The sequence below is a fragment of the Capra hircus genome, chromosome 19 (genome assembly GCF_001704415.2).
Source record: "Capra hircus breed San Clemente chromosome 19, ASM170441v1, whole genome shotgun sequence".
Classification (NCBI taxonomy): Eukaryota; Metazoa; Chordata; class Mammalia; order Artiodactyla; family Bovidae; genus Capra; species Capra hircus.
In genome coordinates, this window is record NC_030826.1 from 43,944,479 (window position 1) to 43,966,359 (window position 21,881).

At 52.0% G+C, this 21,881-nt stretch overlaps 1 protein-coding gene and 1 long non-coding RNA gene across 2 annotated transcripts; both read left to right on the top strand.

The window, feature by feature from the left end:
- On the top strand, positions 4,399 to 10,258 carry LOC108638227. The gene is made up of 3 exons (XR_001919656.1): positions 4,399 to 4,916; positions 6,292 to 6,548; positions 10,122 to 10,258. It is a non-coding gene; the product is annotated as an uncharacterized LOC108638227 (long non-coding RNA).
- On the top strand, positions 19,672 to 21,625 carry FZD2 (frizzled class receptor 2). Its single transcript, XM_018065245.1, has one exon. The coding sequence runs from the start codon at positions 19,798 to 19,800 to the stop codon at positions 21,493 to 21,495; it is 1,698 nt and encodes a 565-aa protein (XP_017920734.1). The 5' UTR covers positions 19,672 to 19,797; the 3' UTR covers positions 21,496 to 21,625.

The window sequence follows — 21,881 nt, forward strand, 5'->3', positions numbered from 1 at the left end:
TGTGTCCGACTCTTTGAGACCCCGTGAATCATAGCATGCCAGGCCTCCCTGTCCATCACCAACTCCCAGAGTTCACTCAGACTGACATCCAGGAGGTGAAATTAGTATGTATACATTTATCTACAACAACTGAGCAAAGAAAGATGATCCAATAGACAATTACACCTTGGGGGATGCTCATTTTGCTTAAGCTTCCTATACTCTTGTCAAAGGATTCTGTTTGTGTGGTTGCCTCAGTGGTGTCTGGGGATCAGGAAGGACCCTATCCAGCATAGAACTTTCCCCTCCTATTATCCCTGGTAAAGAACCCGCCTGCCAGTTCAGGAGACGCGGCTTCGATCCCTGAGTCGGGAAGATTCCCTGGAGAAGGAAATGGCAACCCACTCCAGTACTCTTGCTTGGGAAATCCCATGGACAGAGGAGCTTGGTGGGCTGTGGTTCATAGCACACGACCTGGCGACTAAACAGCAACGCCTTATTTCCAGCACTTCACACGGCTACCGCTGCCCCAGGTCCCCGTGTCCAGCAGAGGGCGCTAGGGCCTCAAAATGCAACCCGCAGACGCTTCCGTTTCCTGGGAAGCCCGCAGCCAGGGAGGGAGAGTACCTGACCGGGGTAGGCCTGACTCCAGTCAGACCCTTTGTCCCAACTAGTCCCTTTCACCGCGCACTGGGCAAACTCTCTGGCCCCCACCACCACCTGGTTTTCCAGACCTCACGCTGCTCCTTGGAGCGTTTACTCAAGGCTGCAGCCCTGCAGACCTCCCCTTGTTTGAACCCCTGAAGCTTTATTTCAGCAGTGAATCATCCCAGCCCTGTTTCCAAATTCCATGACAGCACAGCCGTAAACCTAGGTCTGGGCCTCGAAGGAGCCTTCTGCCAGCCACCCACAGCCTTGTCCTTTTCCATCCTATTCCAGCTTCTCAAGAAAAAACTCACTCACCCCACTCAGCTTACTTTTGCCTCAAGCTACCGCAAGGCAAAGGACTTTTTTTTTTTTTTCCGTTCTGTCTTTTGGCTTAACAATTGTTTGGGGCCAAAGTTAGCCTCCTGCAGAAATGAAGATGTCTAATCTTTATAGAGCAACTACTACTGTGCCAGATATTGTTCTAAGCACTTCATATAATCTTATGAGGCTTGTTAGGCCCATTCTACAGATGAGACAATTGAGGCACAGCATGGTTCAGGGGCATATCTAAGATCATACAGCTAATAGCTGAGCTGGTGGTCAAAGCCTGGAAGTCTATTTCAGACAACCAGGATTCTTAAACAAGATGCTATCTGAACCTTTAGCATAGACCTGGGGCTCCATCCCCGATTTCTATAACTCTGCTATCCAGTATGGATATCCAGTATGGTAACCACTAGCCATGTGACCACTGAGCAAATCTAAATTGAGAGGTTCTGTGAGTGTTAAATACACACTGAATTCCAAAGACTTAGCTTGAAATACATATGTATATAATATATAGCAATAATAATTTTAATATTGATTGCATGTGGAAATGATCATATTTTGAATCTATTGAGCTAAATAAAATCTATTATCAAATTAATTTCACCTGTTTCTTTTTACTCTTTTTAATGTGACTACTAGAACTTTTTATTTTTTAGTAATTTTTTAAAGAACTTTTTAAATGGCATAGGTGGCTCACCTTTTATCTCCGTGGGAAACAAAAGCTCTAGGAACTCTCACCTCGGTGGAAAGACAGACAGGCTCTCAGTTCTAAAATAAGGGAAAATGCGGCTTGTGTTACGGCAAGTAAAAACAAGGTGGTGTGAAAGGAGCCCAGGGCCGCTTTCAGCGTGGAGGTATCTTTGAGCAGACTTCCCAAGATCCTGGAGAGAGGCGCGGTGGGGACAGCAAAGGCCAAAGCAGCCAAGCAGCCCGAACAGCAAGTCAGACAGGGAGGCTGGGGCAGGGAGGCTCATGCTCCGGGGATAAGTAGTGGAAGCCAAGGCCAGGAGACCTCAGACTGCGGGGGTCTTTGACTGGGAGTCCAAAGGCTCTTGGCAGGACGGAGCTCCAGACACTGAAAGTTGGGTCGGCCTGGAGGGGCGGGGGAAATTGCCAGCGCGAGGCTCCCTGGGAGATGGGAGAGAGGGCGGAGCAGTGAGTGCCAGGCCCCGCCCCTTTCCTCCTCCCAGCTTTCTCTCCGCTTCCCAGGTCGCCCCTCCTCCAGCTCCTGGAGGGGCATGCGGGCGAACAGACTCCTCCGAGGAGTTTAGCTGTGGGAGGATGGCTCTTGAGGAGCATTTCCTGCCTTTGGCTCACAACTACTTCCTGCCCAGAGCTCCAAACCCTTGACCCCCATTAAATCCCTTCCTCCCAGGGGAGGTGGGTGGCCACGAGGGCCTCCTGGGTTTCCCAGATCCTGAGACCCAGCACCTCCGCCGCAGAAGGAGGCAGGATCCCAGGTGTCCAGAGGCCCAACCTCCCCGGACCCTTCTGAGGACCTGGAGTCCAGGCCTCGCAGTGAAACTCCCCGAGGACAGATTTTGGAGGCGAGAGCGCCCCTCAGCTCTGGGTGGGAACTCACATCCCTTCTTCATCTATGGGGCAGGTTTTCTTCCCCAACAGAGGATCAGGCTTTGTAAAAGAGGGATGTGTGCAAATTCCACAGGAAACAGTGCTAAGTGATTCCTTCCCTAGAACCACCTGGGGCCTCCATTTGCAATTTCCTTCCTTGTTCTGCTGTGAGGCTCCTCAGTTCAGTCTCTGAGTCGTGTGCGACTCTTTGCGACCCCATGGACTGCAGCATGCCAGGCTTCCCTGTCCTTCACTATCTCCTGGAGTTTGCACAAACTCATGTCCATTGAGTTGGTGATGTCATCCAACTATCTCATCCTCTGTCGTCCCCTTCTCCTCCTGCCCTCAATCTTTCCCAGCATCAGGGTCTTTTCCAATGAGTCAGTTCTTCGCATCAGGTGGCTGAAGTATTGGAGCTTCAGCATCAGTCCTTCCAATGAATATTCAGGACTGATTTCCTTTAGGATGGACTGGTTGGATCTCCTCACAGTCTAAGGGACTCTCAAGAATTTTCTCCAACACAACAGTTCAAAAGGATTAATTCTTCGGCACTCAGCTTTCTTTATGGTCCAACTCTTACATCCATACATGACTACTGGAAAAACCATAGCTTTGACTAGATGAACCTTTGTTGGCAAAGTAATGTCTCTGCTTTTTAATATGCTGACTAGGTTGGTCATAGCTTTTCTTCTAAGGAGATTTCCTTCTTTTAATATCATGGCTGCAGTCACCTAGGCTCCTAGGTCATGAGGTCATGAGGCTCCTAGGATGTGAGTTTTGAGAGCCCACTGAAGGTTGGTAACAGGGGTAGGATCTTCCTTACTTCGCAAGCCTAAGCCATGCCTCCCCCCACTCACACCCTGAGGTGGGTAGTGTAGTATCAGTACTTAAAACAGGGAGCCAAGCTGTGCTGTGCTCAGTAGCTCAGTTGTGTCATACTTTTTGCACCTCCATGGACTGTAGCCCACCAGGCCCCTGTGTCCTTGGGATTTTCCAGGTAAGAATATTGGACTGGGTTGCCAGTTCCTCCTCCAGGGGAGGGGGCCACCCAAAACCACCCAGCTCATCTCAGCTCAACTATGAATCCCCTGCTCTACTTCCAAGTCATTCTTGTCCTATTCCCTTCATAAATCCTGAGGACCCCGGTACCAACAAGGATCCCCAACTCCTCCCAAACAGCTGTGAGGCGCGCGAGCTGAGATGGCCCCAGGGGAGCCTTTGTCGCTGCACCTTGCTATGTCCCTCGGTAGCCAGCTGAACCATCATGCTGGACATTTTGTTCTACCTCTCTTTAAAATCAGGGCGAACTCCCTTAAAGGATGCGATCTTCTCTTCCGGGGATGCTCAGTCGCGGTCCAAGGGGAAAGGAAGGCAGGTGGGTGCGGGGAGGCCGTATTAGCGGTAGGGTACAGACTCCCCGCCGGCTCCGGAGCCCCTACTGTATCCAGGCTGCCCCCTGGTGGTAACAGAAAAACTTACTACTAGAGACTTGGACCGAAGGGAGGAGAGGACCAAGGACGAAACAACTAAAGGAGTAAGGGGCTTGGACCTCGCCCCTCAACTCACCCCCACCCTCCGCGGGGACGAGACGCCAAGAAACGGATCTGTGTGAGCCTAAGAACTGATGCTGAAGCTGAAAGTCCAATACTTTGGCCACCTGATGCGAAGAACCGACTCTTTGGAAAAGACCCTGATGCCAGGAAAGATTGAAGGTGGGAGGAGAAGGGAACGTCAGAGGATGAGATAGTTGGATGGTATCACCCACGCGATGGACATGATTTTGAGCAGGCTCCGGGAGTTGGTGATGGTCAGGGAAGCCTGGCGTGCTGCAGTCCATGGGGTCGCACACAACTGAGCGACTGAACTGAACTGAAAAAGGGCTCTGGGATCCGATCTCACATTTTTCATTTCCCTAGCCGCAGCACCTTCCCACTGCTTGAATCAGGGCTCTAGGCCCCCAGCCCTACACTGAGGCTCGGTGAATGAAGGGGGAACCCAAACTGCAGCATCTCGGCGGGGATGAGGGAGGGGGCGAAGCCAACAGAGAAGAGGCGAGTGTCCGACTTTCTCTGAGACCAAACCTCCGCCTCCCTCATCACCCGGTGCTTGAACCGCCGCTCACCCTCTTTCCCGTCCTCAGATCTCTAAAACTTCCTTCCGTCTCCGCTCCTCCAGATCCAAAAACTAAGCCTGCTACGGAGAGGGGGCGGCAAGCGGGAAGAGAGGAAGGAAGAAGAGGCAGTGCAGTGTGGGTTGAGGAGGGGGTCCTCTCCACCCCCGCCCCACCCCGAACCAAGCCGCCCCTGGCTTGGCACCTCTAGGTGCTTCCTTGTTTGGAGAACTCCAAGGAAGTCGACGGACTAGCGGGAGAGCTGGCGGGTGGAGCGGTAAGGAGGGGTGTGGAGGGAGGGAGGAGAGAGGAGGGGGAAGGGGAGCCCAGGCAGGGAAGCTAGGGTTTGCGAGGTAAGGGGGCTCGTCCCCCTCTGCCCCGTGGGTTGCAAAGAATTGCTAATTGCAACTAAAGGAGACTTCGGTGTGGGGGAAGGGGCAGTCTCCCGGCTGTCAGGGGCTACCGTCTCTTTGAGTGCCCGGGTAAGGCCAGGCCAGTCTGCTCTTCTCATGTAAAGCAGCTTTTTGTCTGGGGGAGCCAAGGCTGGGGCCAGGGGCTGGGGAAGGGGCCCAAGCCTTTAGCAAGCTTCTTGTTCCCCAGAAAGGGAGAAGGGTGCCGAGGCCTCCTTGGAATGAGGACACCCCCCTCCTGCTCCACTCTAAGCTTTCTGCGGTGGGGTGCTGCCCAGCAGGAGGGGGTGGGCCTGGGATCCCAGCACCCCCCTTACAGGGCTGTGGGAAAAAACTGAGCACAAAGAAGGGGGCTGGCCCAGCCGAGTTGGGAGACAGGGCAGCTCTGATCCAGGGATGCCCTGAGCTTGAAGTACCCGTGGCTGGAGCCCCTTCTCCCCAGAGAATGGCCCCAGTGGCCACGTGTACCTTCTCTGACTGCCTCATCCACTTTGCCAGCCCTTCAACCCTTCTGCACCATGGGGAAGCATCTTGAGATCCAAGCCTGCTTCCTGTCTGAGCCCAACCTGGAAGGAGAAGGAATAAAACCTGGAGAGAAATCCTCTACGCATAGGAACAGAGGAATAATGCTTCCAGGCCCTGGGGTCATTTAACCTCTTAAAGACCCAAGAGTCTTGCCTTCTAATTTGGATGCTCCATTATATAAGCTTCTATAAACCTGGATAAGAAATTGCATAATGTTATTGAGCCTCACTTTTCTCATCTGTGAAATGGGGGCAATAATGTCATGCTCTAAATGTCCTTGTAAAGATGGAAAGAGATGGAAAGCACCCATGGGGTGGTCTCTATTCTCCATGTTCTCTCCCCTCCTAGGAACACTCATCATTTTACACACACACTCCAGGGATAAAGATGTCTTGGTGCGTGCGTGCATGCTAAGTCGCTTCTGTTGTGTCCAACTCTTTGCAATCCCATGGACTGTAGCCCACCAGGCCCCTCTGTCCATGGGATTCTCCAGGCAAGAATACTGGAGTGGGTGGCAATGCCCTTCTCCAGGTGATCTTCCCGACCTAGGGATGGAACCCACATCTTTTATGAATCCTGCATTGGCAGGCAGGTTCTTTACCACTAGGACCACCTGGGAAGCCCAAAGGTGTCTTGGAACCTCACATTTAAATTTTCCAGACTGCCTGTGTCAGCTCTTGACAATACATAAAGTGGAACAGATTTTTTTCTCCACAGTTGACTGGTGATGAAACTGAAATTCAGCGGGATAGTCTGATCTCCTGACTCCTCCACCACTTGCTCACCCCACTCCACAGTGTGGCCTCAAGAGATATTGTCTCACAGATGAGACCACGGAGCTGAGGGCCAGAGTGAAGCCAGTCCCCCTGGCACAGTCCTGGCGCCAGCCAGGGTTTCTCAGTCAGACACTTTGTCTTGGTGGCCACCTAGACTCTTCCCCTAAATCAATGTCTGTGTGGTAACTTCAAGACCAGGTGAGTCCCCTTCATTTTATTCCATATCTGGGTCCCTGGGAAGCAGAGGGGGCCATCTATGGGTAGGAAGGGTTGTTCGTTACCCCTCCACCCTGGGAGCCTCTGAGAGGAAACTTTCCTCTGGGAGGTAGCAGGGAGACCTAGCGATTTCCTGTGTCGAAGAGCAGGGTCTATCAGCTCTGTCTCTTCTCCCTTTTCTTACTAGAAGTTGGTTAGTTCACTCAGGAGTGTCTCCTTCCCCCTTCCGTTACAGGGACCCCATGGTATCTCCTCAACACAGTGTGTCTCCTTGACTGGGCCCCCATCCTCCCCGCCCCTTGTCCAGGTGGAGCGCGCTGACCCTCGCCTGCCAGACACCCAGGGGCTCCTGATCCCAGAGGGCCTTGGGCCAAGGGGCTCTGGCTTTGGGCCAGTGCCTTTCTTACTGCCTGGCTCCCTCCCCACAGGCCCCTAATCCATCTCACCCAGCAGGAAGCCCTTAAGCTGCCTTTTCAGTGGCCTTCCCCAGCCCGCTGTGGGCTCCATGCCTTTCTATATACCACCCTTGGCAGGAGCTGTGTTATACAAGCTGGAGGGAGCGGCCCCTGCAAAGAGGTCATCGTGCCTAAGGCAGCTTCCAGCTTCAGCAGCCTGTCCTCTCTAGTCACCTCCCCAGGGTTTCCCCCACTAATGCCCTGCCTGGGCATCCGTGGCCACTGACAGCCCTGGCTAACTCACATCCAAGCCCTAGGCTGGATCCAGGTGGAGGGAGGGGGCAGGGATTCCCAGGGGACAGCTGGCAGGAGGCCAGGGGCTGGGGAAGTGTGGCAGGCAGGAGGGGGCCTCTCTGGCGCGGTGCCTTTGGTCCTTTTGGCTGGTCTGTCCAGCTTTCTTCTGATTCCAGCCCCTGCCCTCCGACTCCTCAAAGCTCATTTGCAGCCGTCTCAGACTTAGCTGTACAGCCCAGACTGAGGGCTGGGAGCGTCTGGCTCCTGGAGGGGTGACCAAACAAGACGCTCCCTGGCCCACCACGCCCCAGTGTCCAGAGAGGCAGAGAACGCTTCGGGTAGGGTGGAAGGGGGAGAGACTGGATTCTCTCTCTCCTCATATATTTGGGTGATTGCTTGCACTGCTGGGGTGGAGACCTTACAACTAGGGCCGGGCTTGATTTCAAACGCCCAATCCCATGGTCCCTGCCAGTATACTCTTCCCAGTTCTGATTTGGGGTTTGAAAAAAATATGGCTTTTGTATGGCCTAGTCTCTGCCCTACCCTCAATCTTTCCCCCACCCCATCCTTCTCCAGCAAAAAGTCCCCCCACTGAGGCCCCATCTCCAAGCCCAGCGTAGCCCAAACCCCACCCTATCCTCTCAGTCCCGGTCTCCCGCTCCAGGAAGCCAGTCTTTAGCTGCCTTGGAGTGGTTGGAGGAGAGTTGGGGGTGCCTCCGGGAGGTCTGTTTGTAGTTGAGATTCTTTTCATTCCAGGCTCAGCAGGCTCTCTCTAAGGAAAGGGCCTGGGATGGGGCGGGGGAATCCTTAGGGCACCAGCTGCAGGGTAGGAAAGCTTCCTGGAGAGAGGAGGGAAGTGGGTTCTCTCCTCCCAATGACCCCCACCCTCTAGGTAGGACCTTCCTCTCCCAGTTCTATCCTTGGTGATACACCTCCCCCTCCTGCAAAGGCACCCTCAACAGGAAGGTCCTTACCAACAAATGGAGGCATTTAGAGGCCTCAGGCGAGGTCCTGATCGCTTTCTTCGCTTTCTAATGAGTCAGCTTCTCTCCTTTTGGGACGCTTAGAGTTGTCTGGAGGAGTGGAGGAGGGTGTCAAAAGACTGGGTGAGCCTCAGCTTCAAAGAGGCCTTGTCACCCTGTCCCCCAAACTGAAGTCCCTTGGAGATTTTTACTTTAGCCCAACACTAACATATTTGTTCGTCTATGTTGCCAGTTCTCAGACTACAGAATCCCTTAAGGGTTAATCAGAGTGACCCAGCCATGGAGCAAAGCCTCCTGAACTCCTCAGGGCTTATTAGAAGTCTGACACCTGCTCCAGTTTCCCTGGAAGCCTCCTCTCCAGCTGCCTCTACCTGATTGAGGGAGAGGAGAAAATATAAATCCTAACAACTTGTACTGAGTGTTCACTAAGGAACGTTACAGCTCACTTACCACTTCATCTAATCCTCCCAACCCTCAGAGAGAGAAGGTTAATATCCCATATTGTAGATGAAGAGAGTGAGCTTCAGAGAGTGTGAGTGACCCATCCCAGGGAATGTAGCAAGGACGTGGAGCCAAGATTTAAATCTCCTCTTCCGCTGTGGAGGCCTATGCTGGGCTTCAACACACTGCCTTGTTAGGAGGTCCAACTTGTGTACTTGTGTTCAGGCCTCTGAGTGACCTCTGCTTGACATTTTGCTTCCAGGTCACAGAGTCAAGTGTCCCTTCCCAAACCAACTGTTCCTGAAAATCCATTTTATCATTCAGTCCTCAGTTCAAAAGGAATAAGATTTATTGTACCCATTTTACAGATAGAGAAACTGATACTCCAAAGCAAAGTGAGTCATGGAAAATTGGAGAGCTAGGAAGTAGGTCAGCTGTGGCTTATTAAGGCCAGGACCTGAGCATTTAGATTTCCTGGGTCCACTTCATGAGTTCTCACCATTATGTCAAATTTGTTGTTTATCTCTTCTAAGATTAGGGACAAGAACATGTTTGCAATTAAATATGTCTTCAAGGAACTGGATAATCTTGTCAAAAATGGAGACTGGAAACCCAGACCTGGTTTGCTCACTTCTCTTCCTCAGAGCTTAGCTTCTCCCCTTCTGAAGTCTAGGTTCCAGAATGGGGCAAGGTGGTCAGGGTAAGGGAGCTGGACTGGGGCTTCCAGAGCAGGATGCTTGAATTTCTAGACTACTCAACCCAAGAAGTGCTTCAGGCTCTGTCCTGCTTATAGAGGGCACTGATTCCTTAACAAATGTTTACTGAGCACCTACTATATAAGCATAGGGTGTGTATAAAAACTAAGACACAGCCTGTGCCCTCAAAAGATGATCTTGTTGAGAGTGGATGCTAGTTAGACATCATAAGTAACACACACCAAATGCTCTAATTCATGGGTAAAGTCAGGATCCAGTGCCAGAAATGAACACCATTCTAGGCGCTTTATGCAGAAGGATATTTAATCCTGGTGATAGGGACTGAATTGTGTTCCCCTGAAATTCACATACCTCAGTTCTAGCCTTCAATGTGAATATTTTTGGAAAGAGGGTTTTTAGGAGGTAATTAAGATTAAGTGAGATCATAAAAGTGGAGTCCTAATCCAATAGGATTGGTGACTTTATCAGAAGAGGGAGGGACTTCCCTGGTGGTCGGCCAAGATTCCATGCTCCAATTCAGGGGGCCTGGGTTTGATACCTGGACAGGGAACTAGATCCCACATTCCACATCTTAAGCGTTTGCATGCTGCAGCTAAAGATCCTGCATGCTGCAACGAAGATCAAAGATCCTTTCTGCCACAACTAAGATCCAAAGCAGCCAAATAAATAAAAATAATACATAATTTTTTAAGAAGAGAGGAAAGAAGATTTTTCTCTCTTCTACAGGTATGTGCCAAGGAAAGCCATGTGACCACACAGCAAGAAGACACCATCTGCAAGCCAGGAAGAGAGCCCTCACCAAAGCCCAACTGTACTGGCACCCTGATCTCAGACTTCCAGCCTCCAGAAGGGAGACAATAAATTCCTGTTTTTTAAGCCCTTTGCTCTATGGCATTTTGTTATGGCAACCAAAGCAGACTAAGACGACAGGGAATTAGAGCTTGCAAAATTGTGAGAGGGACTGGAGGAGCAGACTTTCTAACGTAGCCATAGAAATGAGCCTCTGAGCAGTCTCCTCTGCCAGAATCAGGTAAGGAGAACCACGATGAGGCTGCCACTGGAACTGAGGTCACAGATACACCTTTATAGCCTCAGGGCCCCATAGGAATAGATGCCAGGCTGCTACTGTCATCAAGAGACTGAATGAAGTGTTGTTGCTGGGAAAAAACCCATCTCTAGGACTTTGCCTACCAGCAGAAATAGCTAGAGCAGCAAGAACATGGCCTTATCACCTTATCTCCGTTCCATGTTCCAAGTCTTGAATGAATGCATTTTGCACCCAGAACTCTAGCTGCAAGGGAGGTTCAGGTTTTGGGCTTTCCTCTGCAGTACAGGAGGGTACCTAGAAGAAGGTGAGAATGGATGCTAAGGGCTAGTCCATCTGGTCCACAATGGGGCAAGTGTGGGAAAAATTACTGCTGGAAAGATACTTCAGGATCAGATTTTGAAAGGTGATTGAACGGGTCTGCCATTTGTCATGCGGGACAGAGCAAGCCTGGGCAGCTGCCAAGATTAACCAGGGCTCTGAAAGCTAATTGACTGGTCTGGAAAACAGAGAGCTCTAGAGCGTGCATAAGAATCAATTGGGAGGAATTCCCTGGGGGTCCATTGGTTAGGACTCTGTGCTCTCACTGCCAAGGGCCCGGAGTTCAATCCCTGGTCAGGGAACTAAAATTCCACAATCACTTGGGGATTATAATTAGGAGGGCCCGGGAATCTGTATTTCTAAAAGGCAGATCCTGCCTGGGCACCCTTCTCCCATTGACTCTGATGCTTGTGGACTCCAGGCTTACAGAAATATTGCCCTGGGGCAGGGGATCTGATGGGTCCATCCCATAGAGTCCTACGAGCTCTAAAAAGTTTCGATTTGTGGGGGACACATGCTGAACTGGACTTCTCTGATGGCTCAGACGGTAAAGAATCTGCCTGCAATACAGGAGACCCAGGTTTGATTCCTGGGTTGGGAAGATCCCCTGGAGAAGAGAATGGCTACCCACTCTAGCATTCTTGCCTTGGAAATCCCACGGACAGAGGAGCCTCGTTGCCTACAGTCCACAGGGTCACAAAGACTCGGACACACTGAGCGACTATCACTTTCTTTTTCTTCTTCTTCCTGAGAGTTAGCCCTGAATTTTGGATGCTTGAACCCTGAAAAATACCAGTGATGTAAGTGTGCAGAGGAAAGAGTCCAGGGATCTAACCCCCACCCCTTGGAGATTCCCTGGCAGTTCAGTGGTTAGGGCTTCATGCTTCCACTTCAGGGGGCAGAGGTTTGATCCCCAGCTGGGGAACAAAGATCCCACAGGCCCATAGCACAGACCAAACAAAACAAAACAAAACCAACCCCTCTCCCCAACTGAGGAGGACCAGGTAGTCAGTCAAAAACCTGCACAAACATTTCCTGGGATTGTGACTCACTTTGATCTCTGCTTCCATCTGGCAGTGGTGTCTAGGACTCCTGAGACCCTATTCCCATTGCAGAGGCTCCTTTAGAGAGCTCTTACACTTCAAGGAATCTAAGGACCTGACAGAGGAAGAGCAAGGTGAAAAGGAGCAGCGAGGAGGAGAGGAGGGAGGTGGCACTGCCACCTAGAATGAATGGCCTTGAGTCTCCCCTCAAACCCAGGGGTGTCCACAGCCCACACTGAGCTTCAACACAAACGAATTCACTCAAGTAGATTTTCCTTTTCTTTTTCTGGTTCTTAGTTTCCACTCCAGGACCCCAAACCCCACCCCGTTCCAAGGGAAAGGCCACAACAGATGAAGCAGCGGTGGCCTCCTCCTGTCAGCACCCCCAGCCCAGCCCCACATCTCTGGGGAGGGAGGTCAAGTCAAGCCAGAGCAGGACTGAGTCTGTGAGGCTAGGCTGCCTGGACTGAGGGGCTTTCCTCCTTCCTGGGGGTCCCCTCCCACACCCAGCTCCTTTAGAAGCATCTGCAGCCCTGCTTAGCCAGGGTCCCCAAGGGTCGGGGGGCAGCCTTGCTCTTCCAGTCTAGTTCTTCTAGGACAGGAACAGCCTTTCAGGCTCGGGGAGGGAGTCAGGCCTCCTCATCCCCTCAGTTATCACCACAAAGCAAAGTCCAGGGAAGGAGGGGGAGGGACAGGGCTGGGGTTGGGGTGTGGGTTGGAGAGCCAGGTCCTTGCTAGTAAATCAATGTTGGTTTCCCAGATGGAGCTGCAGCCGCTTTGATTTCTCAAGTTGCCCCCCTCCCCCTCTGCTCCCCTCACCCCCAGCTCCATGGTTTCAATTCCTCCCTGAAAAGCAGTGGGGCCTCCTTTCAAACCAGCCCAGCTCCTCCAACTCCCAACAACAGCTTAAGTTACAGGAAAGAGAAAGGGGAGGGGGGCGAGGTGGCCCAGCCTGGAGGAGAAGGAGAGAAATTCTGGGAGAAGGGAAGGGGACAAGGGAGAGAGGGAAGAAGAAAGAAAGGAAGAAAGAAAAAGTGAGGGGAGAGCGAGGTAGGAGATGGGGAGGAAAGGAAGGGTCTGCTCTGCAGGCCCAGGAGGGGAGCCCCCAACCCAGAAGCAACTTGTCTTGGTTCTCCTTCCCCAGTGAGCACCCCCATACTCGTCCCCTCTGAGGGCCCCTCAGCATCTACAAGTCAATGATTCAGGCTCCCCCATTCCGCTCCTCTTGACATGCAGTTCTAGAAGTTTCCAGGAGTCTCATTCAGTCCCAGGGACACCTATTTCCTGGGCCAAGAAGGCAGAGTCACCCCCAAGAACTTCGCTAACGAAACTCAGCGCTGCTTTTTGTCAGCTTGTTTTTTCCCCCGGTCTGCTCTTAGCAGCCCACACTGTGCTTTTGCTTGGCCGAGGCCTGGGCTAATTAAAGTCCTTAATTAATAGATCATCTGTTATATCTGTTTAATCCTTTTATGGCCCATTTTGCCATCCAGGGAGCTTGGGGGAAGAGTGCTGGAGAGATAAAGGGGATAAGAGCTATACTCTGCCAATTCCCCACCCGCCTCTGTCCCCAGAGCCGAGCAGCCTGGGAACTTGGCAGGGGGAAGGCTGAAATGCACTGAAGGAGATCTACAAGCGGGGGTTCCAGGAGTCCTAGACCTCCTGATTATTCTGTGCCTGAATGGCTGGTTCTCTGAGAACCAAATGGAGGATGGAGTTCAGGGAGAGGGAATTTGGTATCTCACCTGAAGGTGGATTCCAGGCTCAGGGAAGAAAAGGAAGATTCTGGAAGAGCAGAGAATACCTTGTAAGTTGAAGATGGGGGTAGCCAAGTAGAGTCTCTGAAGACTCAAATCTGTTTTTCACCAAGCATCCAGAATCTATCCCACTGAGAACAGAGTATTTTTAAAAAATATTTATTGGGCTACACTGGGTCTTAGTTCCAGCCTCAGGATCTTCACTGTGGCATGAAGACCCTCATTCTCAGGGCTCAGCCCCAGTCCTCCTCCTCCTGAATAGATATACACACCCCTTCCCTTTAGGGTGGAGGGACCTCAGTGCCTCTGGAGGGAAAGAATACAGACCTAATGACCGGGGTTGAGGAAACAAAGGGAGGACTCCTAACTCTGCTAGATGGGATGATTTCTCTGTAAGGAAGGGGTTCTGATGGGAAATAAGCAAGGAGACAGGGACACGCGCAATTTCCAGGACTCTTCTTCTTGGCAAAATGAAAGGTCAGAAGGAATTCCCAGACAGTCCAGTGGTTAGGATTCTGTGCTTTCACTGCTGAGGGCCCAGGTTCAATCCCTGGTCACGAAACTAAGGTCCTATAAGCCTGGCTGTGTTCTAAGAGTGGGCAGACCACTCCTCCCTGCCCAGCCACCCAGGTTTCCTTAGCTGGGAGAAGTTCCCTATGCTCTCAGTACCCCTGTGGTGTGTTGGCTATTGTTGACTGGCTCTAGCACACAAGCCTTTCACCTTGTCCAGGAGGCACCTAGTAAGGACAGCTGTGATAATCCCAAAGTATTATTTTTACAGCCCTCTACATCTGGCCCAAAAGTAAAATTAGTAGTTTTTTTTTTTTTTTAAATAATCCCCTCATGCAGATAAGGCAGATGATGCTAAGGAAGGAAAATGACTTGCCTGAGGTCACTCAATAGGTGTGGGTAGAGCCAAGCCTGCAACCCCAACACATTCTGAGCCCCAGAGCAGACTTCTTTCCTCTCCACCAGCTATTTATTCTGCTCTCCTGTCGACTTGAGACTTCTGCTCCCATTGAAGAGAGTGGGTGGCATCTTTCCAGTGGGCACTCAACAATTATCCTAGATACCAGATTTGTAAGCCAAGAGATAATTGACAGTAGTGTCCCAGGGTTTGGGGCAGAAGCGGCAGCGACATTGGAGGTAGCGTGGGCTTCCAGTCTATTGCGGAAGCCCCAGACCAACCAGAAATATTTCTCAGGAAGGAAAATCAGCCCAATTTTCTGCAGACCATCACCCCTTAGACTTTAAGTCCCTGAACCTGCAGCCTAGGTCTCTGCAGACTTAGTCTACTTTGCGTATAGTAGATGCTCAATAATGTGTTGGATTAAAATAATAGCTATTACCTACCAAGCTTTTTGCCTAGCATTAGGTCAAGCAAGTGCCATAATCTATCTCATTTCAGTCTCACAACTGAAACAAGGTAAATAAAAAAATTCTGACTTGAGGCTCTCAAGACCCAGGAAAAACAAGCCAGGGACATTCTCCTGTTGACTAGAATGTCTCCTGGCCCCACTGCTCCTTCTCTGTCTCCCTCTTCCTCAGCCCATTTAAATGTTGATGTCCCCAAAACTTGAGTCTTCCCATTCAATCCCCTTTCCCTAGCTGATCTTAGCTGCTCTCGTAGCTTCAACTACAGCTAAAGGTACTAGATCTAAATCCATCAAGAGCTCCTTCCAAGCCCCTGGGTTAGAACACGCGTGTGTGCTCAGTTGCTTCCGTCATGTCTGATTCTTTGCGACCCCATGGACTGTAGCCCACCAGGCTTCTCTGTCCATGGGATTTTCCAGGCAAGAATACTGGAGTGAGTTCCCGACCCAGGAATTTAACCTGAGTCTCTTGCTTCTCCAGCATTGGCAGTCAGATTCTTTACCATTGCATGACTTAGAAAGCCCTGTGTTAGAATAGTTAACTTCTATTGAACATACTGTCTTCTTTTGAACACAAAATAGGCTTGACCTGGCTTGACTGTGCTCATTATCTTCCTGTCCGTGCATTTCCTATCCTGGTTAATGACATCAGGTCATCTAAGTCAGAAACTTTGGTTGGGCTCCTCCTTCACTCTCTCTTCATCTATACTGCCTCAGCTCTCAGCATCTCTTGCCTGATCTCTTACGATCTATTGCTAACTGGAATCTCTGACTTAGCTGACTCAAATCATGCTCCACCTAACTGTCCAAATACACCATCTAAAACTTAAGAGGGAAAAAACATTTTGCTTCCCTAAATATGCCAGTGCATCTCTATCTCCAGGAGACCAGATTGTGTGCACAGTATCTCAGGTCTTGCCTTATTTAAAACCTCCTCTGCTGTCACTCTCCCGGGTATACACAGGTCTCTAACAGGGCCAAAGTACTCGTACACTTGTGGCCCCAGTCCATCCATTTCACCACGTTACACCCTTGCACATGCTATTCCCTCTGTCTGAAATGCCTATCCCTACCTTGAGTTTATGAGGTCATATTTCTTCACCTAACACTTGGTCTGCAAGGCCCTGTAGGTGTGACACCTGCTGACCTCCCTTTGTTTCATCCTGTTTAACTCCTCACTCCAACCACAGAGGCCTCCTAGCACCACCGCCTTTCCCTTGTAGCACTGAATCCTGTGGCCATTTTACATTCATTTAAGTGACTGTGATGATCGTGAATCTCTCCCACAACTTCCCACTCCTCTGCCCTCTCCAACTCAGTCAAATTCCCTTCCCAATTATGCTTCCCACTATATAAGTTGCTATATTATCATATTTTATACATGGTAATGTATATATATCATGCTTCCCTGGTGCCTCAGACAGTAAAGAATCTGCCTGCAATGCGGAGACCTGGGTTAGATCCTTGGGTTAGGAAGATTCCCTGGAGAAGGGAATGGCTCCCCACTCCAATATTCTGGCCTGGAGAATCCCATGACCAGAGGAGCCTGGCAGGATACAGTCTGTGGGGTCACAAAGAGTTACTCAGGACAGGACTGAGTGACTTTCTCTTTCACTAACTAATGTATATATTATGCTATTCTCAGTTCTTCCCACCCTCTCCTCCCCCTGCTGTGTCCACAAGTCCAGTTCTCTATGTCTGTGTCTCTATTCTTGCCCTGCAAAATAGGCTCATCAATAGTATTTTCCTAGATTTTATATATATATGTGTTAATATACGTATTTGTTTTTCTTCTTTTGACTTATTTTACTCTTAATGACAAGCTCTAGGTTCAACCACCTCAATTCAACTCTTCAAGGGCAGGGATGCTGCTGTTTTTCTCTGTCTTGGCCACAACCTCTACCACAGTGGTTTAAAATCGGAAAACCCAGTAAAAGTGTGATGCATACAGAAAGGTTGATTGTATGAACGAAAGTCTTTCATTTTTTTTTTCTTTTTTTGCAGCTTCAGCTCCCACTTTGCCTCGGGGGTGGAAGGGATAACTGTCACTCAAGCCTGGCCCTAGGGTAGGAAAGCAGGTTTGTCATGGAAGGAAATTGAAGATGCTGCATTTCTATTGGAGATTTACTCTCAATTTCCTATCAGACTGTGAGTGCTTCCTGAGTGGAGTAGAGGAGTACGTCTTACTCATTTTTTCTTCGCTGCTCAGCTCAGAGGCTTGGTACCAGCTCTAGATGTCCTAGGGGTAGAATAGGAGGGGAGATTTGAAGGCACAGCACCTTGAGCTTAGTTTGGGCCCCACAGAGCAAGACAGCACAATTTTCCCATCCCTAGACTGCTCTGGGGTGAAGGTGGACTTGTGGGTGAAATGAAAACAAAACGGAAGAGCAAAGGCATAGTCTCCCTGATTTTGAAGGAACTCTTTCTTCCGAAAGCTGTGAAAAGTCAACCTCTCCAGGAAATGATAAGGCCAATTTTCATGTTGTAAAGAACCTAAAAATCCGTATTTCATTCAACCAAGGAGGGGGAAAAAATTGAGTCCTATCAAACCTGGATCCATTGTTTGTATCTATGACTGAGAATTTTCTTTCCTTTTTTCTATTCTCTCCTTTTTTTTTCCCTTTTGGGTTTCTTTTTGTTGTTGTTTGGTTTTTTGTCTTGTTTTTAAAGCAATCCTTTTCTAGATTGAATTAGGAAACAGCTCGCCGGGCTGGGAGGATTTGGACCATATAGAGAAGAAAAGGAGATTTTCTAAACTCAAGTTTCTTTCCTCTTTTTAAGTGCCCTCCCCCCCAACTGAGAGACAATAGAAATAATTGATCCATCATCCAACACCAGGCCCAGGAGATTTACATGCAAATTCCCCCTCTCCGCCCCAGAACTCCCTCCCCACCAAACTTAAAATCCAAGAATGAAGAAAAAAGAAGCAAACCTTTCTAAACCAACCGGAACCCTGCTGGCCACTGCCTTCCACCCCCAAGTCAGGTGAGAGAAATGTGTGTGTTTGGCGGGGGGGGGGGGGGGGGGGGGCGGTGTGTGTGTGTGGGGGGGGGTTGGGGGGACGGGCAGTTCATCCACCAAGACCCCCAGCCTCCTTCCTCGCCACACACACCACCCCTTTCTGGTGTGGAATCACTTAAGATTTGGGTAAAACTCCCCTCTCTCCCAGGAGACCATATCTGGAAGATTTTAGGGGGCGGAGGCAGAGGTGGAGAGAGAGGAGGAAAATTCCCCCAAACGGCCTAAAAGAGCCATCTCTTCCCTGAAAACTGCTCGTCATCCCCCACCCCCTACCATTAACCTCCGATTAAGACCTCCTCGTTATGGCAACTAAACTTTACTTTGCATAATTAAGATTTGCCTCGGAAGAAAGGGGAGGGAGAAGCCGCAGCTCTAGGCCATTCTCCTTCATCTCACCCCCTCCCACCCCCGCCCCAACCCTCCAGCTCAGGGCCTCAGAGTTCCTGAGTTTTCTCACTTTGAGGTGCCACCGAACACAAAGAACCATAATGGGCTCCTTTGTGCTCGCTACGGGGCAATTACGCCCCGGAGTCCAGGCCCCTTTAAGAGCCTCTTAAAGAGACAAGCTCTCATTTTTCAGAGGGCTATTTAAGGGTGCACGTAGAGGGAGGCGGAGAAGGCAATGGCACCCCACTCCAGTACTTTTGCCTGGGAAATCCTATGGACGGAGGAGCCTGGTAGGCTGCAGTCCATGGGGTCGCAAAGAGTCGGACACGACTAAGCGACTTCACTTTCACCCTTCACTTTCATGCATTGGAGAAGGAAATGGCAACCCACTCCAGTGTTCTTGCCTGGAGAATCCCAGGGACGGGGGACAGAGTCGCACAGAGTCGAACACGACTGAAGTGACTTAGCAGCAGCAGTAGTAGAGGAAGGAGCGAGGCAAACCCCTAGAAGTCTACATATAGAGTGACGTGAAACTTGTCTGGATGCCATGAGAATGGGCTGAGAGAAGCGTCTTTATAAACTGTTGGCTAATTTAAAAAAAATCTCTCCCTTAAACAATTTTTTTTTTCAAATTTGAGATTTTTTTTTTTTAACTTGTTCTGAAAAATTGGACTGAAATAAGAGAGGTTCGAGGAGCAGGCGCGGAGGCACGAATTTAAAGAGGCTCTACCCCTAGAGCTCCGTGGCCCCGGGAAGAGTAATCCAGGGCTGAGTGACGCGGACCTCCGCAGTTCTGAGGAACGTGTGTCTCCGAATCTTGCCGCCGAGACTACAGAGAAATCCCGTGTTGAGCAAAAAGCCCTTAATATAATAATAGCTTGTCTCTTTAAAAAGCAAAAGGAGGGGGGAAAGTTTTGTTGGCATCTGGTTTCTGATCTCATTATGTTGTGGTTGACCAATCCAGCCCTCGGGGCTGGTCCTCGGGTTTAAATCTCATTGGCCGAGAGAACATTTTGGGATGGTGCTTAGAGCTCGACGGGGCGGTTTCAAGGATCCCTTTTTTGGGGGGCTGAGGAGAGGGCGGGGCCGCCGGCGGGGGCCCCCTTGAAACCGACTAATTGGGATCGGAGAGGCCGAGGTGAGGGCTGGAGAAAGGCACAAAGGAGTCGCTGGGCGGAGAAGGGAGGGGAGAGGCGAGAGGAGGAGGAAGAGGAGAAGAGAGGGCAAGCCGCGCGCTGTGTCTCCGGCGGCTCAGTCCGACCTCGGCGAGCTAGCGGGCAGGCGCGCCGCCCCCCTCCCCCGCCCGGCCTCCCCAACTCGTCAGCCGCGAGCAAAGTTTGCAAAGAGGCACGGGAGGCGGCGGCCGCGGCGAGGAGGCGGCGGGGAAGGCGCGCGGTCTCCGGGCTGGGGGCGGGGGCGGGGGGGCGCCCGGGAGCCGAGTGGGGGGCGGCGGCCAGCATGCGGCCCCGCAGCGCCCTGCCCCGCCTGTTGCTGCCGCTGCTGCTACTGCCCGCCGCCGGGCCGGCCCAATTCCACGGAGAGAAGGGCATATCCATCCCGGACCACGGCTTCTGCCAGCCCATCTCCATCCCGTTGTGCACAGACATCGCCTACAACCAGACCATCATGCCCAACCTTCTGGGCCACACGAACCAAGAGGACGCCGGACTGGAGGTGCACCAGTTCTACCCGTTGGTAAAGGTGCAGTGCTCGCCCGAACTGCGCTTCTTCCTGTGCTCGATGTACGCGCCCGTGTGCACCGTGCTGGAGCAGGCCATCCCGCCGTGCCGCTCCATTTGCGAGCGCGCGCGCCAGGGCTGCGAGGCGCTCATGAACAAGTTCGGTTTCCAGTGGCCGGAGCGCCTGCGCTGCGAGCACTTCCCTCGCCACGGCGCGGAGCAGATCTGCGTGGGCCAGAACCACTCGGAGGACGGCGCGCCAGCGCTTCTCACCACCGCGCCGCCGCCGGGCCTGCAGCCGGGTGCGGGGGGCACCCCGGGCGGCCCGGGTGGCGGCGGCTCGCCCCCGCGCTATGCCACGCTGGAGCACCCGTTCCACTGTCCGCGCGTCCTCAAGGTGCCGTCCTATCTCAGCTACAAGTTCCTGGGCGAGCGCGACTGCGCGGCTCCCTGCGAGCCGGCGCGGCCGGATGGCTCCATGTTCTTCTCACAGGAGGAGACGCGCTTTGCGCGCCTCTGGATCCTCACCTGGTCCGTGCTGTGCTGCGCCTCCACCTTCTTCACCGTCACCACGTACCTGGTGGACATGCAGCGCTTCCGCTACCCCGAGCGGCCCATCATCTTTCTGTCCGGGTGCTACACCATGGTGTCGGTGGCCTACATTGCGGGCTTCGTGCTCCAGGAGCGCGTGGTGTGTAACGAGCGCTTCTCCGAGGACGGCTACCGCACGGTGGTGCAGGGCACCAAGAAGGAGGGCTGCACCATTCTCTTCATGATGCTCTACTTCTTCAGCATGGCCAGCTCCATCTGGTGGGTCATCTTGTCGCTCACCTGGTTCCTGGCGGCCGGCATGAAGTGGGGCCACGAGGCCATCGAGGCCAACTCGCAGTACTTTCACCTGGCCGCGTGGGCCGTGCCCGCCGTCAAGACCATCACGATCCTGGCTATGGGCCAGATTGACGGCGACCTGCTGAGCGGCGTGTGCTTCGTGGGCCTCAATAGCCTGGACCCATTGCGGGGCTTCGTGCTGGCGCCGCTCTTCGTGTACCTGTTCATAGGCACGTCCTTCCTCCTGGCCGGCTTCGTGTCCCTCTTCCGCATCCGTACCATCATGAAACACGACGGTACCAAGACGGAGAAGCTGGAGCGGCTGATGGTGCGCATCGGCGTCTTCTCGGTGCTCTACACGGTGCCCGCCACCATCGTCATCGCCTGCTACTTCTACGAGCAGGCCTTCCGAGAGCACTGGGAGCGCTCGTGGGTGAGCCAGCACTGCAAGAGCCTGGCCATCCCGTGCCCGGCGCACTACACGCCGCGCATGTCTCCCGACTTCACCGTCTACATGATCAAATACCTCATGACGCTCATCGTGGGCATCACGTCGGGCTTCTGGATCTGGTCCGGCAAGACGCTGCACTCGTGGAGGAAGTTCTATACCCGTCTCACCAACAGCCGGCACGGCGAGACCACCGTGTGAGCCCGGCGCTTGTGCGCCGTGTCCCCGGCCGGGCCCGCACCGCGCGCTCACCGCCCGCGGGGAGGGGGTGGGGCGGGGGCTCCTACAGACTCCTTATTTTATTTTTTTAAATAAAGAACAATCGAAACCATTTCCTTTTTAGGTCGCTTTTTAAAAAAAGAAAACTCTGCCCAACAGCCCCACCAGGTTTGTAATTAAAACTGTAAATAGTCTTTGTAAATTTAATTATATATTTTGTATTTAAAAGAAAAAAAGGGGAGGGGGGAGGGCAAAGGCGCCAGGGCCTGAGGAGTAGGGGGTGGGGGGAGCTGAGGGGTTCTCTCCTTTCTTCAGGGCCGTTTCAAACACCATCCCTTTGACAGGGCCGGGCCTGCTCGAAGAGGGGT

What these genes read in the sequence shown, in the direction of transcription:
- FZD2 (XM_018065245.1), top strand. Translation starts at nt 19,798, where the DNA reads ATGCGGCCCCGCAGCGCCCTGCCCCGCCTGTTGCTGCCGCTGCTGCTA.